Below are 15,089 nucleotides of genomic sequence, written 5' to 3' on the forward strand. Positions count from 1 at the left end.
CAGTTTCAAGAGCTGCTACATAACGAGAAATCTTTGTTTAATGACTACAATACTCAGAAAATGAAAAAGCTTCACTAACCTTCTACATTCATAGCTTCCCTCAGAAGCTGCAGCTTCTTCTGTCTCTCTCTTATCCTGTCAAAGGCACTTGAGATTGCCGCAGAAGTTGATGTCTCAGGCACATGGCGCGTTTGGTCCAGCTTTTGCGGTCCAAAGACATCCAGTGCTATGCTCCCATCAGAATATCTTGCTTCCTTGTTTCTCATAGTAGTAGAAGTCCGTACTGCAAATGCTTCACACTGATGGTTGTGCCCATGAGAGCCTCCCACATGGTCCCTCTCAGCTGCCCTGTCAGTTGTGCAAAGCAAATCTGTGGAGGAAGCCCATACTTTCCGCTTGGGAGTGACATCCATATGAAGGTGACCTTTTTTCCCAAACTCACTGGTTTTACATCTATGAGGACAGAAAACATCTTCCTGTCCCAAGCTGTAATCTGCAGAAATGCCTTGGAAAAACTCCTCCTCGCCTTGTGTTCCTCTAATGGACAGAAATCCCATAGACTTGCTAAGTCCTTTGTTAAGCATGGTCTGTTGAGAGAAGTGAGCTTTGTGTCCATCAGGTGGATCGACCACCAATGTTTTTCCTGGAATAAGGAGACATTTCATATATGTAATTTTGTACAATACACAAGAGTGCAACACAAGTTACCTACTGTTAACATGTATACTGAACACACATTTTGGCCTTGATTTTGCCATGCAAAAGATTGAGATGGCTACTTAAAGGCCTGCCTCAGTCGTCAAAGCCAGAACTCCAACTACTTCATAACTGACAGGCATTTTATTTCTTTTATTTCTGAAGTGCTTACTAAAAAGTTATGGCCTACTATAATTCAGTATTACCAGTAAAAAAAACCCACTGAACACATTTTTCTTTCACATACATGCTGAAAGTTTTCTCATTAGTTTTATTTTTAAAATAGTCTGGACTACCGCCAAAAGTACTATTTAATGATCAGTCTGAAATCAGACATTCCTTTCAACCCTCACAACCAAGGACACCACCTACAATTTTTTATAAGTCCAGGTTTGTTCTAGAGATTTACAGATGCCCTGCAGTAACATCAGTAGTAAGAGAAGAATGACTGTGTAGTTAGGAATTTTAAAACTCCTGGATCTTCCTTTAATGACTATTTTTGGTGATGACAGTCTCTCCAGATAAAGAATACTCTAAAACAAAAACAACAAAGCTTCTAAGATCAAAGTGATTCTATGAGCCTGTAGACTTTGTTAATAAATGGATCAACCAATACTGATGAACACCCTCTCTTCTCCCTCTCCCTTACTGTGAAATTACTTGTCAGAGGTGGAATAATGTCAGTGAAATATTCGCTCTCTGAAGAGCATCATATCATGGTCACTGAGACGTTTCAATGATAATTGTTACTCTAGCATAAAATTTTCTCAAAGTATTACCCTGATTTTACAAACCTAATTACAAACATCGGTAAGTACAATCAAATTTCTTAACATTAACAGATGACAAATTTATCTTTCATGTTCTTAAGATCAGAGTAAAAGCATTATAACCGTTATAAGAGTACCATCCCAGAGAAAAACTATACCCAACTGTTACTTACTTTCTGTTAACAAACTAAAATTTTTAGTTCTTCTGAATTATTAAAGTTGTGAAAATCTGAAGTCTATTGTAGATATCACACAGGCAGTAATCTATTCATAACTCCAACTGACCAAGTGCATTGCAAAAATTGTTATGAAGTCTAACCCTTCCAATCTGTAGCATACACATTGCATTAATATGACAATCTTGACCTCATCACGACCATGATACGGCTAACGAGAAAATCCAACTAAAAGTATTCCGTGCTGGGTTGCCTAAGCAATGCCTGCTCACCGAGGTGGAGTCAGTATGGCATGTGATGCTTTTCTTAGAGCTGGCTCACTCTCCACTGTGATATTATTATTACCATATACATCTTTTAAGAAGCAGCAGCCTTGAAGACATCCTCACAAAAGTAAGCAGTCATGAGCTCAAAGTAAATTACTGCACTGAATCTACTGCTCTCAAAGATGGTTCTGTAGTGCTGCCTGATGCTCTTCCAAAGAAGATCGAAAACAACTGCCCCACTTGCACAATGGGCTCCTGCTGATCTTTACCTGGAATCTGTTATCCTTTCCAATTGAGTTTCACAGAACGCTTTAAGGACACTCATAATTGTACTCAGAAATGCTTTAAAAGCTTATGGCTTTACACCTTTCAAGTCTAATAGTCTACTTGGAGACTAGCTGTTAGTTTTCAGTTTTTATTTCTGCTATATTAAACTAACAACAGGCATTTAAAAAAAAAAGAAAGCAAGACTAAAGCCAAATGCAACCGAGATGCTCCTTGCTTCTTACCAAGACACAAATACATGATGGTAAAATGTTAGGGTTTGGATTGTCTAAAAAGTGTACTGCAAGAAATTACATGGTTCCCACATGTTCCAGCCAAGAGAATAAAACAAAAACCTTTGCCAATGAGAATGAACTAATCTTCTGAAAGGATCTGATGCATCACTTCGTATTTTACAAATATGGCTTTAATCCTAAACTCAAGTAAACATAATTATCTTTGTGGTCAGGTAAATCTTACGTTATTATCTTATTCTCAGACTATACATCCCTCATAAGGCTGGTGAATTACACATAATATTCACACATGCACACCTTTTAAAAATAGCCATTCAGTGTGAAGTTCCCACTATTTAAAGCAGCAGGATGATATCCATTCTGCAAACACATACTTCCCATTCATGTACATTCACATCAAGGACAGAAATTACTAAACAGGATTTTAACTCAGTCGTTTGTGAGAGAGATAAAAACCAAAATAGTGCAGTATTTGAGATGGTCATCAAAAAAGCAAGTCAAAAGAAGCTCCAAGAACCCTCCCCGATAATGATAGGTCTAAGATTATTTTAGGCAGAAAAACCCAAACCAATCTCCTCTACACACTTTTTTCACACATTTTTTTTTAAATGTAAAAAACCCCAAACCCACCTCTTCAACACTGAAAGGATTTACAAGCACAAGAACTTATGGAACAAAATAATGTCAAACAAAGTAGAAAAAATCCAAGAGAAACAGACAGCTGCAACTCCAATATACTATGGAGGCTGTAAATTCAAGATTACTTGGTACATCATCAGTCATGACTCAGAAGAACATTCCTGGTTCAAAAGATCATTTAGGTCTCTGCACGTTGAAGTGTTATCTTCTTTCAGGATCACATCCAGTGAAAAGAGCTACAATGCGCTTTAAGTACCAGTGGGTGTCCACACCATAGCACACACAGAGACATTATCTGTTCTATGCTGGTGAGAACTGTGGTGAAAGAGCCCATCTGGCAGTGAAAAAGAGTACTAGAGGGGAAGGAGAACCCTCCTCACCCAAGCTGTAGTTTCCATGGACTTGTAGCATTCAGACTAGATGTAACAGATCCTGCTTCCAGTCTTCCAGCAGAGGCTCTGAAGACACAAGCTCCTTGCCTTGGCACGCAAGAGATGCTTTCTATTCCCCAAGTCATCCACCCACCTGGGCTTCCTCATGAGGAAAAGTGATTGCCATGAACGCTATCTCATCAGCAGTGACTGGGAAAGCACTCATCGCTGCAGCTTTGCCACTCCTCCCACTAATTGTGTGATGAGACAGGAGATGAGCTGTCCCATCAGGAAGCAGTGCAGGAGGCATTCCACTTCCACACTGCTCTTCCACTCTGCTGAGTGGAGGTGTCTACATATCCACGTTGACTTATGTAGCCAACATGAGTTTTTAACATAGTACCAAAAGGAATCTGCAGGTGGCCTTAGTATTGAGTCTTGGGACTGTAAAATTCTCTTGGACATCTTTCATCTTTCCTTTATTACTCTCCCCATTCCCAGTTCTGCTTTTCAGCAGTTTTGGCACTTCTTCCCTTTTGCAAAACCCATCCCTCTCTACATAACATTATTTCAACAAGCTGTCCCCAAACTGGCTCACAGTGTCGACATGAGCTGTTTAAGAATCATCCTCAGAGAAAGGTAAAGAAGAGACTAGGGGGCAAGGGGTGCACAACCTGCTCAAGCTGGGCATCCTGAGAAGGCAAACTGAAACAAAGCAGCAAGACAGAACTTTCAGATGCACACTGTATACCAGCCAAGAATGCGTGCTGCTCTTGGCTCCAGAGAGAAGAGTCAACAATCAAGAACAAGATTTCTTAGCACAGAAGCAACTCAAATGCAGATACGTGTGAAAAAAAATTGGATTAGGCAGCAAGCAATCAGTCCAGGCCAATTCTTCTATTTTTAATAATTTAAATGTCCTCATCCCCTTTAAGTACTGTTATAGACTTTATAAATCACAAAATCAACTGTTAAGGTGTGGCCTACCCAGAGTATCTTGGTTCCACTAAAGACATTAAGTATCTGAGACCACACAGAGCTACTCCACACTTCAGTTACCCAAGAGTGTAACAGCACAGAGAAGTGCTTCCCTACTTGTCAGTGATGGTGGCAGGACCATCAGCCGTTAGCAGTTCAAGATACTACAGCATGTAACCTCAAAAGGCGTGTTTTCCCCTTCCCCAGTTACTTCTCTGCTGAACTAAACTCTTCTTCATGCTCATCTGAATAGTATCTGGGTTCTCGATTTCACGTATCGCCCTTGGGTGTTTATCCTCTACTTGATGTTACATTAGTGCAATTATTTATAATTACTGTAAATAATTCAAATGCAATTATAGTAATTGCATGATTCCAAAGTATAATATATAGTGAGGGAATATATACAATAAAAATAGCAATTAATCACCAAGAGTTCACAACGAAATTCCGTTGTGGTGCTAAAACAAAAATCTAGTTTTCCACACACCTTCAACTGGCAGATGCTACGTTTGCTAAATGACCATGGATCTGCTTCTTTCTTCCTTTGGTGTCTTCAGCTGTGAATGCAACTACATCCTCTTTGACACCAGTGTCATTCACAAACCATGTTTTACTCACACTGCCAGTAACCTGGTTGATTTTCCTCTGAGCAAGAGAGTTGTTATCTGGTCCTAACTAAATTCAGTCTGTCTGGAATTACTTGTGTACCAGCTTGATCATTCAAGCAACTAATCAAATATTATGTAAGTGCAAACATGGTCAGTGCTATCACATACTGATAGTTTTTACTGAATAAAACTCAGCTCAAGTTTCTTCAAAGTCTGATTTCCCCTTCTTTTGTTTGTACAAAACAGAATACCTTTTCAGCTTCATTTTAGCAAAGCTTATGGATATATACATACACACACATTGGGGGTTGGGGGGGGGAGAGACAGAGGCTGCAGGGGACAGAGATTGCCCACATGTGCATGAAAGAACACCATCACTGCCAGACTGGAAGGTCTGAAGGAAATTATTATACAGGAGTTTAAAAAACATCTCCCACACCATCTTTGTGCAAAAAACAGAACGACAGAAAATCCTTATCCCAAGACAATGCGGCTAGTTTCTCCAATATGAGTGGGTAGCTGGTGGAGGAGTTGAGTTTGCAACCCCTTTGGGGCATGCTAAGAGCCAAACAGAAGACAACAGAGCCAGATGTGGTCTGTGGGTTGACTGCTAGGAATGGCACCTCTTCCTTTCTTTTACTTTTTTAAATTGTGGAGAAAATCCAAGCTTCGGACAGAAGCACTCCTAGAACAACGCATTCTTTGTGAAGGAAGAAATGAGCCGGACACAAGGACTGTTGAAAGCACTGTAAGTAATGGCCAAGTCGTAAATCCTGTAGAACAATTTGCATTCTGCTTTGGACTGACACGCTCCTCTGTCAAAAAATCAAATAGGTCCAGAAACCAGGCATCTTGTTCACAACAGTGGTAGTGAACCTTAGCAAGTAGCACTTTGTAAATGCAGTATTTTACCTCTTCCCTTCCTCAGCACCTCTGCAGAAGGGGACTGCACCACTGCCCTTTCCCACTCAGGTTTATGGGCCAAGTTTTTTGAGGTACATTTCTCAACCAAGTAGGCAAAAGGGCCACCTCGTTATTCCCTGCCTGGATTTCTGCGTACCCCTGAAGAAGTTCTGTGATACAGCTGTTTTTCTGCACAGACAGGATTTGACGTGGTTTCCTCACTGATCTTTGTGTCCATTCTTGTTTTGTCTTCAGAGTTCTGAGTTTGTGCTCAGCACCACCGTGACAGCACCTCCAATACTGCGAGGCTGGAAGCTCAGTAAAGCAGTAGCAACTATACTTAAATTTAAAAGATCTCTACAAATACCATCCCCCAGTACTGCTAGATACAAACAGAACACTTACTGGAAGTAAATAGGTATGGTTTCTGGAGTGTGAAAGAAATTTTTTTTTTTTTTAAAAACAAGAAATCTTCATCTGTCTTCCATTTGGTTTTGCTGAATTCTGGAAGTTATTCTCCACCTACTCAGTTCTTTTTTTTCTAGTACTGAGGAGACAGGGGAAAGAAAAAAAATTATATTTCCAGATGAGAGATTTTCAAGTCAGTGGAATTAGGTCTGTGCTGTATTTTTTGTTAAGTTACATCTGTGTGCTTGGATTTAGCAAGAAAATGAGTAAGCTGTTTCAGTTCACATGTGGAGGTCATCACTATGCAACTAAAAGTTGCATTTTCTCCCAGATCAAGAACTAAAACATAATCCACAATCTATTTCTCCCTGGATCAGAAGCAAAAGGGTACTTTTTCTTTTGTCTGAGAGCTTTTGCTGGGCAGCTACATTAGTAATTGCTATTTGGGGAATGGTAACTAACGATTAGAATTTCTTGTCAAAATAAAAAGCAACTTCACTTAGCCTTAGAATCTTTTATTCAGTTTACAACACCTACCATTTCTCCTGCACCTCACAGAGCTATAGTCTAATTAAAGAGGGATCATATCAACATCCAAAATTTTGTTCAGTATTTCCAATTATTTCCTGTTATGTACAATTAAGGTGAACCATAATGATCTTTTAAATTAATTTCAAGCCTTTATTCATGTGGCATGTATTCTTTTGGCAGATGAAGGTTGGAATTTTGCAGGATACAACTGTAGTATTGTAACGTACAAGGTTAACTCGTGATAGTCTACCACATTGCACAAGTTCAGTTAAAAATCAGAGACCCTCATGATAGCAAAGCAAAGCCAAGACACCTGCTAGCTAAATCTCTTTAAAAGGTGAAATATCCCTGCAAAGGTCTGTCTTTTGTGTTCACAGATCATCAACATAAGTCGGAACTTTGTAAATAAACCCACAAAGTGCAGGATTTCAATTACTAGAGGGCTGGGAAGTAGCCTGCCAGCCATGTACAAATTACGGAGATTTCAACTGGACTTTAAACAGACTACACATCCTCCTGAAGGATGAGTGCCATAGTTTGTGGCGAAGAGTAACACGGTGAATTAATTCTTGCTTTATGTTTGGAAGAGTTTGACGGTTACTTACTCTTCTGTCACACCAAAGGAATTTTATCAAGCAACTTCCACAAATAATTCTTGAAGTAAAGACTCTTAAGGTCTAAAGTGTTTTGAGTACGAAACTTAACACTCATTGGTTCAGAAGACTCACACCAGATTTTACCACTTCCATTTCTGCTGGCTAAGTCAGTTCCTAAATACTGTGTTCCGAGTACAACTTGACTAAAAGCAAACATTCTGTAATATTAATTTAGAATAAATTACTTCTGCAGTCAACCGTGCCATAAAGCTTATTCACCAAGATGGCCACAGAGAGAGTGAAGCCATAAAAGTGACAAAAATTAAATTTAATTGGGGAGAATACTAACATGAAGCTATTTATTAATTTAATAATGATCTTCAAGACAAAGACAGAAATGAAGAGCTGAAAATATCCAATCTTGGTGTGTAAGTAGATCAAAATATGCTATTTAAACATGTGAAGTAGAAAAATATTTCAAAACATTTCTTCTAAGCCAACAATACAGCCCTGGCAATTATAATTTTGGATGACCACGGTATGGAAGACTGATCCTAACATTAATGACTTTCAAAGACTTAAAGCAAAAATCTTAGCATTTTTGAAAGATTGCAAATATATGAGGTATTAGTTGGCTGCTCTCCAACTAGGAGTACATCTCTCTTGCCGAACCATCTCTATATTCATGAACTTAGCATGATTTATTAGCTATCTTAAGTTAGACACTCATAGTAACATTCTGATACTCTTGAGTTCATAATAGATGCCTTAGCTCTATGCTGTTTTTTTCTCAATATGACAGCTACTCTCTTCATTGAAAATTCTCTTTAAAGATTTTCACAGTGACTCAACAGAACTTCACCTCAGTGAGTATCAGACAAGTCTTCTGTCCTCTCCAGGAAAGACTTCCGCTCACCGTGTTTACCTCCTTAAATAGGCTGGTAAAATGACTAGTAAATTAGACCTGTCCTTATGTGTGCCCCGCCCCCCCGCAACCGTCCCAGTGCTAAACTGGGCCCAGAATGTCTTCTTGGAGGAAGCTAAACCCCAACATTTAGATAAAAGATAACTGACGTAACTTCTAACTTATTAGAAAGACAGTTTGCTCAGAATCATAATGCTGCCTGGTAGCTTTCTACCTTTCTAAGTGTTTGCTGTTTTGCAACTAGAATAAGAGGTGTATATTTCAATTACACACAGCGGCAGAATAGTTCAGTGTCATCAGAAGAAAAAAGGACTCTACGCTTTTCTGAGTTGGTTTATTGTTTCTTTTTTTTTTTTTTTTTTTCCTTTTACCATTACTATTTTTCTTAAACCCTCCTCTGGCCTTCTACTTGTGGCTCTTCAATCTATGAGATTATCATCAGTATAATTAGTACTACATTCCATAGCTCACTTTTCCAGAAATCTAAAAGCCATGGCCCCAGGGCAGCTGATCTGTGTTCTTATCAACAGAATTTGCACAAGCAAACCAGCATACTATTACAGAAAAACAAATAACCAAGCATTAGATTGCCCTGAATCAAATGTGAGATGTCTCTCATTAATATCACATACCCATTTCACCGAGTCCTCACTAACTTTCACATACATAACTCAGTATACATGCCAAGTGGAACTGAAAACAGCTAGAGCTGGTTTGGTTATGCGGGGGTTTTTGTTTTGTGCTGGTTTGTGTGTTACTGATACTCTATATTCCCTGAGGTTGCAGTGAAGTGGAGATCAAGGAATGTATCTAAGATCAAAATACAGAGTAGTAAGATGGTGCTATTAAGACATACCAGGAAATGGGACTGATGGCAGAAGTAGAACTGGGAAAGGTTTTGGGGGTAGCAGAAGTATAACTGGGAAAGGTTTTGGGGAAGCTAAGAGGGTTGTAAACCCTCTAGGGAAAAGGAGAAAAATAATGAGAGTTCCACAGGTAATGAATGCGATACAGAGAAACTGAAACAGGTTGAGTGGAAGCAGGAATCATAGAATTGTTTAGGTTGGAAAAGACCTTTAAGATTGGGTCCAACCATTAACCTTAACACTGCCAAGCCCACCACTAAACCATGTCCCCAAGCACCACATCCACACGTCTTTTAAATACCTCCAGAGATGGTGACTCAACCACTTCCCTGGGCAGCCTGTTCCAAAGCTTGACAAACCTTTCAGTGAAGAAATTTTTCCTAATATCCATCTAAACCTCCTCTGGCGCAACTTGAGGCTATTTCCTCTTGTCCTATCACTTGTTACTTGGGAGACTGACACCCACCTCTCTGCACCCTCCTTTCAGGTAGTTGTAGAGCATGATAAGGTCTCCCCTCTGCATTCTTTTCCCCAGACTAAAACAACCCCAGTCCCCTCAGCTGCTACCCACAGGACTTGTTCTCTAGACCCTTCACCAGCTTTGTTGCCCTTCTCTGAATGCATTCCAGCACCTCTTGTAGTGAGGAGCCCAAAACTGAATCCAGCATTCAAGGTGCGGCCTCACTAGTCCTGAGTACAGGGGGACGATCCCTTCCCTAGTCCTGCTGGCCACACTATTTCTGATATAAGAGACAAGAACAGGCAGAACATAAAAAAAATAAAGGAATGATTGACTTCAATTTATCTTCTTTTCTGAAAATAAAGACTAATATAACAGAAAACATGAAAAAGATTTTCTACTTTAGGGATAGGAGGAAGAAAGAAGTGTAATACCAAAATATCATGAAACCCACACAGTAACTGAACTAATTTTTGCTGGTTGACAGTTAATCCTGACAAAAATCAAGGATTTAAGAGCATCTCACTAATAATTTGTACTTTCGGGACGAGACTTGGAGTGATGCAGACAAAAGAATGTTTGCACTGGAACAGTGATACACAAACATTCGTTCCCTGTGGTGCCACACATTGTCCGTAACACTACGCATGCATGCACTTTCAATCAACTTCAGAGAAATAAGGGTTAGAGGATGAGGACTATTCAGCCAACTTCATAGTCTCAGTGTTATCAAGTTCGCTTATTTCACAAATATTATTCGAGTTAAGATGATGTTGAATTAGATGTCTTCAGACAATGTGATATTCCCTAAAAAGAGTAACCTTTCAAAAAGTGATTTTGACTGAGGTAATTTAAAACTCTGTGTTGAATTTACTGGTCAATAGTAGCTGAGACAAGTGGACTCCTCAGTCTTGGAGGACCCTTAACTCTAGCTGTTCTTCCCCGACCCAGTGATTTCACAAGCCCACACACTGCAGGGAACCAGTTCTGCTTGGCACCCTGGAAATCCTACACAGAGCCAGAAGGCAAAGGAGCACACAGCAGCAAGACGAACATTCAGCTCCACAGCCCTTCAGAGATTCACACACTGCATCTTAACTGAACTTTTTGGTAATTAAAATAAAAAGCAGCACTCTCAACCATCTCAGCAGCAGTCATACATACTAAGAAATTCAAAAAAAGCAAGAATAAGAGGAAAGAATGTTCTAGCCATGACATTTTTTTTTCAAGTCAGAGGATACAGTAGAAACACAGCAATTAGATCATCTAGTCTATATCTTAAGTTAAAGACATAGTCCTCAGAGAGTTTCAGACACTACAGGGATGTTATTCAGCCTAGTACTGAGCCAGAAAGACACAGAGATACTGGCTGGAGCTACTACATCAGTTTCCAAAATTTAGTAGAACTGAAAACAAAAGCTTTATTGTTAAGTTATGCTTAAGACTTTGGGGACAAACATTACTTCAGGGCAGGGGGGGAAGGAAATCTGCTAAAAAGCTTAAACAAAGTTGTGGGTAGGAAAATAAATGAACAAAAAAAACCCCCCTCAAACCACACAAACATTTAAAAGAAGTTAAGGATTTTCTAAAAAAATGCAAAGCAAACCAGCAAAAGACTGTTCAGTTGTATTAGTGAAAAAAAAACCCCTAGAAACAACAGAGAAAAAAATAATCAGGGTTGCTAATGCAGTGAGAACAGAGTTTAAAGACAACCTTGCTATGTTTCCAAAACTTAAATATTCTGAGTGTTATCAAAACATACAGTTTATGATGATCATGGAATAAAAAGCAGAATAGATGATGGAAAGAGGGTATGGCAATGACAAAGCTTGATGTAGTAGCCAAATGGTAGTGTGCTCAAATAAAGTTCTAAAGAAAAAAAACAACAAACCAAACATGAGGAATATGGACTAGGTTAGTACTGGGCAATAGAACAAAGTGCAAAGGAACTGTGAATATGACAACACTGGAAATTGGGAAGAAAGGGTTTAAAGAAAAAACTAACAATTTAACAATCAGAACAGGAAGGTTCTGGTGCAACTCTTCTAAAATTGGTGGGAACCAGGAAAAGAAAGAGTTTAAGAGCTTAAATTCAGAAGAGAAAGGCATTACATGGCTTACAACTCCAGTCAACTAGATTGATCCAGTCCCAAACCCTGTATTCCTACAGATCCTCCTATCGCTACACAAATATTATGGAAAAGAAGAAGGAAAAAAAAAGCCAGTAAGAAAACAAAGCCCCTAAGAAAGCAGTCAGAACAGTGCATTTGTGCCAGAAAACAAAGAGACAGCTTGTACCAGATGCTGTTCCTAAACGCAGTGCCATACTGGAAGGGTTGGCAACCACTGACATAAAAGCAGCCTAATCAAGGACTCACCTCAAAAGAATCAATAAAGGAAGACCACCAATGCCTTCCAGACTCATGTCTAACTTTTTCAGTTTCTATTGCCGCTGACAACTCCATGGATTATTTTGGTTACTGCAATTCACTGCACTGTTGCTTGACACAAAACTGAAAACCAGAGGAGCAACTCAAGTACATCAGCAACATAACTTTGTTCCAAGTTTACCGGTGGTAAACAGGTAGAGAGATCATGCGAGACAGATGTGTTGCTAACACTATGGTGTTGAGTATTTGTGGGTGATGCATTCTGGAACTGAGATACTCCATTTACAGATGAACACTTAAGGCAGGAATGGTCTCATCTGATTATCACATCTCACTGCCTGCATCACAGTGACTTAAGAGTGGTCCAAGCTGATGCCTTATAAAATGCTCCTACTCAGCCACACAATTCTTCCAGAAAAATATGAGACTTTTGGAAGAATACATTCTCTTGTCTGAGAAGCCTAACACAAAGCTGATGCTGCCACTGACCTTAAACAAGGACATCTAATGAAGTCATGGCCAGCATCAGCTGTCAACTTACATCACTTTATCCCTTTTCCTCCAGTGTCAAAAGCAACAGTCTGCCTCTGAAAGTCTGCCTCCTTCCTGCCCCCCAGTTTCCTCTTTCCTTACTTCCCTGAAGTACAACACTACCTGGCCTCCAAGTCCACCTCACACTGTCAAAACACAGCAGAACTGTGACAGAACGTATAATACCTCTCTTCAGAAAGAAAGAGGAGGCAGAAGAAAGCTTTGTGTGCAGGGAAAAAGAGTCCAGGGCTGCCTGGGAAGAAGAGAAAGAGGCTGTGTGCAACGAGCTATGAAGATAAAGCAGAGTCCACAGGAAAGAGGGAACTAAGAAAAGCTGCTTCCATAGGTCTAGCTGACCTACCTTCAGCTGAAGATTCCCCTTCTCCAGAAACAAAAACTTTTGCCCAAGAACCTTTAAAACATGTTCCTACCATCAGAATTGAACTGGAAAAGACATGCATTTCTTGAAACTTTTATTCTCATGTCACCATCACCAACACTTCACTAGACACTCAACCATCAGAGTTCCGGGAATGTCAGCAAGTTCTCCACTATTCAATTTCTTTGGCTGCAAAATCTACCCAAACTTAGGTCTTCCACAGAGCCAGATTTATTACCATAACCCTTAATGCAATGAAGCACTTACCTGTGGGAAGTCCTTTCCCCCTCAGCCTCTCCCGAATAGCCTGGCTCCTGTCTGGCTGCAGTTTTCTATCTCCATTGCAAGAAAGTTGATCCACCTGCAAAACAGGCAGTAATGCAAAGTCAGATATTGAAACAGTGCACATTAGTATGAAACAAGTGTCCGTTATGTAAATGCACAACATAAGTCCGTGCCAAACAGTTAAGTTCAAAATGTTTTCATAAAAACAGGTTCATTAGTGAGAACATCTCCTAGAATTATCCATATCCAAATAATCTGTGCCTTATTTTTACCACACATTTGCCCTACTTTTTCCCCACTAAGTGTAGATTAAGTTCACAAGTTTGTAACTTAAACACATTCCACCCCTACAGCAAACTGAAGAGGCAGCAACACTCGAAAACCATGTTCCATGGTTGTGCAACATGACTGGAACTTGTGATTGGCCCGATGAGTTTTCTGTGTAACAGGAAGAACTGTCTCGTACCACATAGTTTTCGGCTGATACCTCACACAACTTCTCACAAATGCATGAGATTTTACATGTGTAATAAGTCTCTTCTTTAGCCCCTCAGGCACATTCCTTTTGTGTGTCAGGCTTAAGTACTCCCATTAACTTCCAACTTTTTTTTCTTTTTAATCACTACCTCCCTAAAAAAATTATTTCACATGTACAATCATTCAGAGAGCAGCTTATTTGCTGCAACAAATAATCTTTAGTGAGATCTTTTGATATGGTGGGAATTGGCATAATTTGGACAGTGGCTTACTTGGGAGGCGGGAAGGAGAAATCGAGCAGCCTTCTATCTATAACAGTTACAATGCAAGTCAATTAAGACTAAACAAATTGAACCAGTCTTGTGCTGTATTGCCCTTTATAAAGCATGTTAACATGGAAAGTGAAAACATTCAAACAGGACCTCTCAGCTGTGCGCCACAGACCACCAATTGAACAGTTATAGAGCTAAGACCTCTCTAGCCTTTGATAAGGCCAATCAAGATTGGAGGCAGGTTGTACTATGGTTCTGAAAAAAACAATTTTATATGCTTTTCTTATTAACGTAAAAATTCCAGCACACAATGGAGAACTAACCATTAAAAACAGCAGGGATGCTTAGCTAAGGTGCACAAAAACACAGCAGCACAGCTATGTCGTTGTTCTGTCAATACTCAGTTCTATTCTGTCATTTTGTTCTTGTCTTCTTGCAAAGCCAATGCAGTGACATGTTATGGATTAGGTTAAACAGGTTACTGGCAGAGGAAATCTAGAAGAACAGCAAAACTTCAGCACTGGGTAACTGTCAGTAGTCCCATTCCTTCATTATCAACGTGGTATAGGAGACAGGAACACACTTGCTGGGTTCAGCTCTCCACTGGATTTCAGTACCTGCTTTGGGACCACTACTGCTGTCTTTGGCAGGCTGGTCTAGATTAGTCTGTCACATTAACCTCAGACTCCCTCTGAAAGCCTGCTGACAAGAACAAGATGAGGAAAAGCAGAAAATTTGCTAAGCAGAAAGGGCCATTAAGAACTTGGAGACTAATGATTCAGTCTCCACAGTGGCTGTTTCTATAGCTCGTGGCTCGATTGAAGGTTTGGATCTTTATTTTAATAGCTTCACTGATTAAGGCCTTGTAGGCCTTTATTTCACTGAATCACAGACTAGCTTCACTTGGCAACTACACAAGACTTCAGACATTACAGCGAGGAGCACCAGACTGACAGACATAACCTCACAGACTAGACAATGCTTTGTGGAGTTCAGGCTCAGCACTATTTCTGGAGACCTGTCAGAGTCAGTTGCTGC

The 15,089-nt window shown here is 39.8% G+C and overlaps 1 protein-coding gene across 10 annotated transcripts in view; it reads right to left on the minus strand.

The window, feature by feature from the left end:
- The window catches only part of PTPN13 (protein tyrosine phosphatase non-receptor type 13), a 124,950-nt gene that overhangs the window by 63,392 nt on the left and 46,469 nt on the right, over nucleotides 1–15,089 (minus strand). For 9 of the 10 annotated variants that reach the window (XR_012623230.1, XM_074823874.1, XM_074823867.1 and 6 more), the window contains exons 6-7: nucleotides 13,285–13,378; nucleotides 80–643 (exon numbers count right to left, since the gene is read on the minus strand). Coding sequence is in view for 9 of the 10 variants with exons in the window: in XM_074823874.1 (XP_074679975.1) it covers nucleotides 80–643; nucleotides 13,285–13,378 (658 nt within the window). In the remaining variant the exon portion in view is untranslated. Of the gene's footprint in view, nucleotides 1–79; nucleotides 644–6,336; nucleotides 6,429–13,284; nucleotides 13,379–15,089 lie in introns of those variants that run through there. The other variant, XM_074823875.1, reaches the window with a different exon arrangement.

Source organism: Strix aluco, chromosome 4 (genome assembly GCF_031877795.1).
Source record: "Strix aluco isolate bStrAlu1 chromosome 4, bStrAlu1.hap1, whole genome shotgun sequence".
Lineage (NCBI taxonomy): Eukaryota > Metazoa > Chordata > Aves > Strigiformes > Strigidae > Strix > Strix aluco.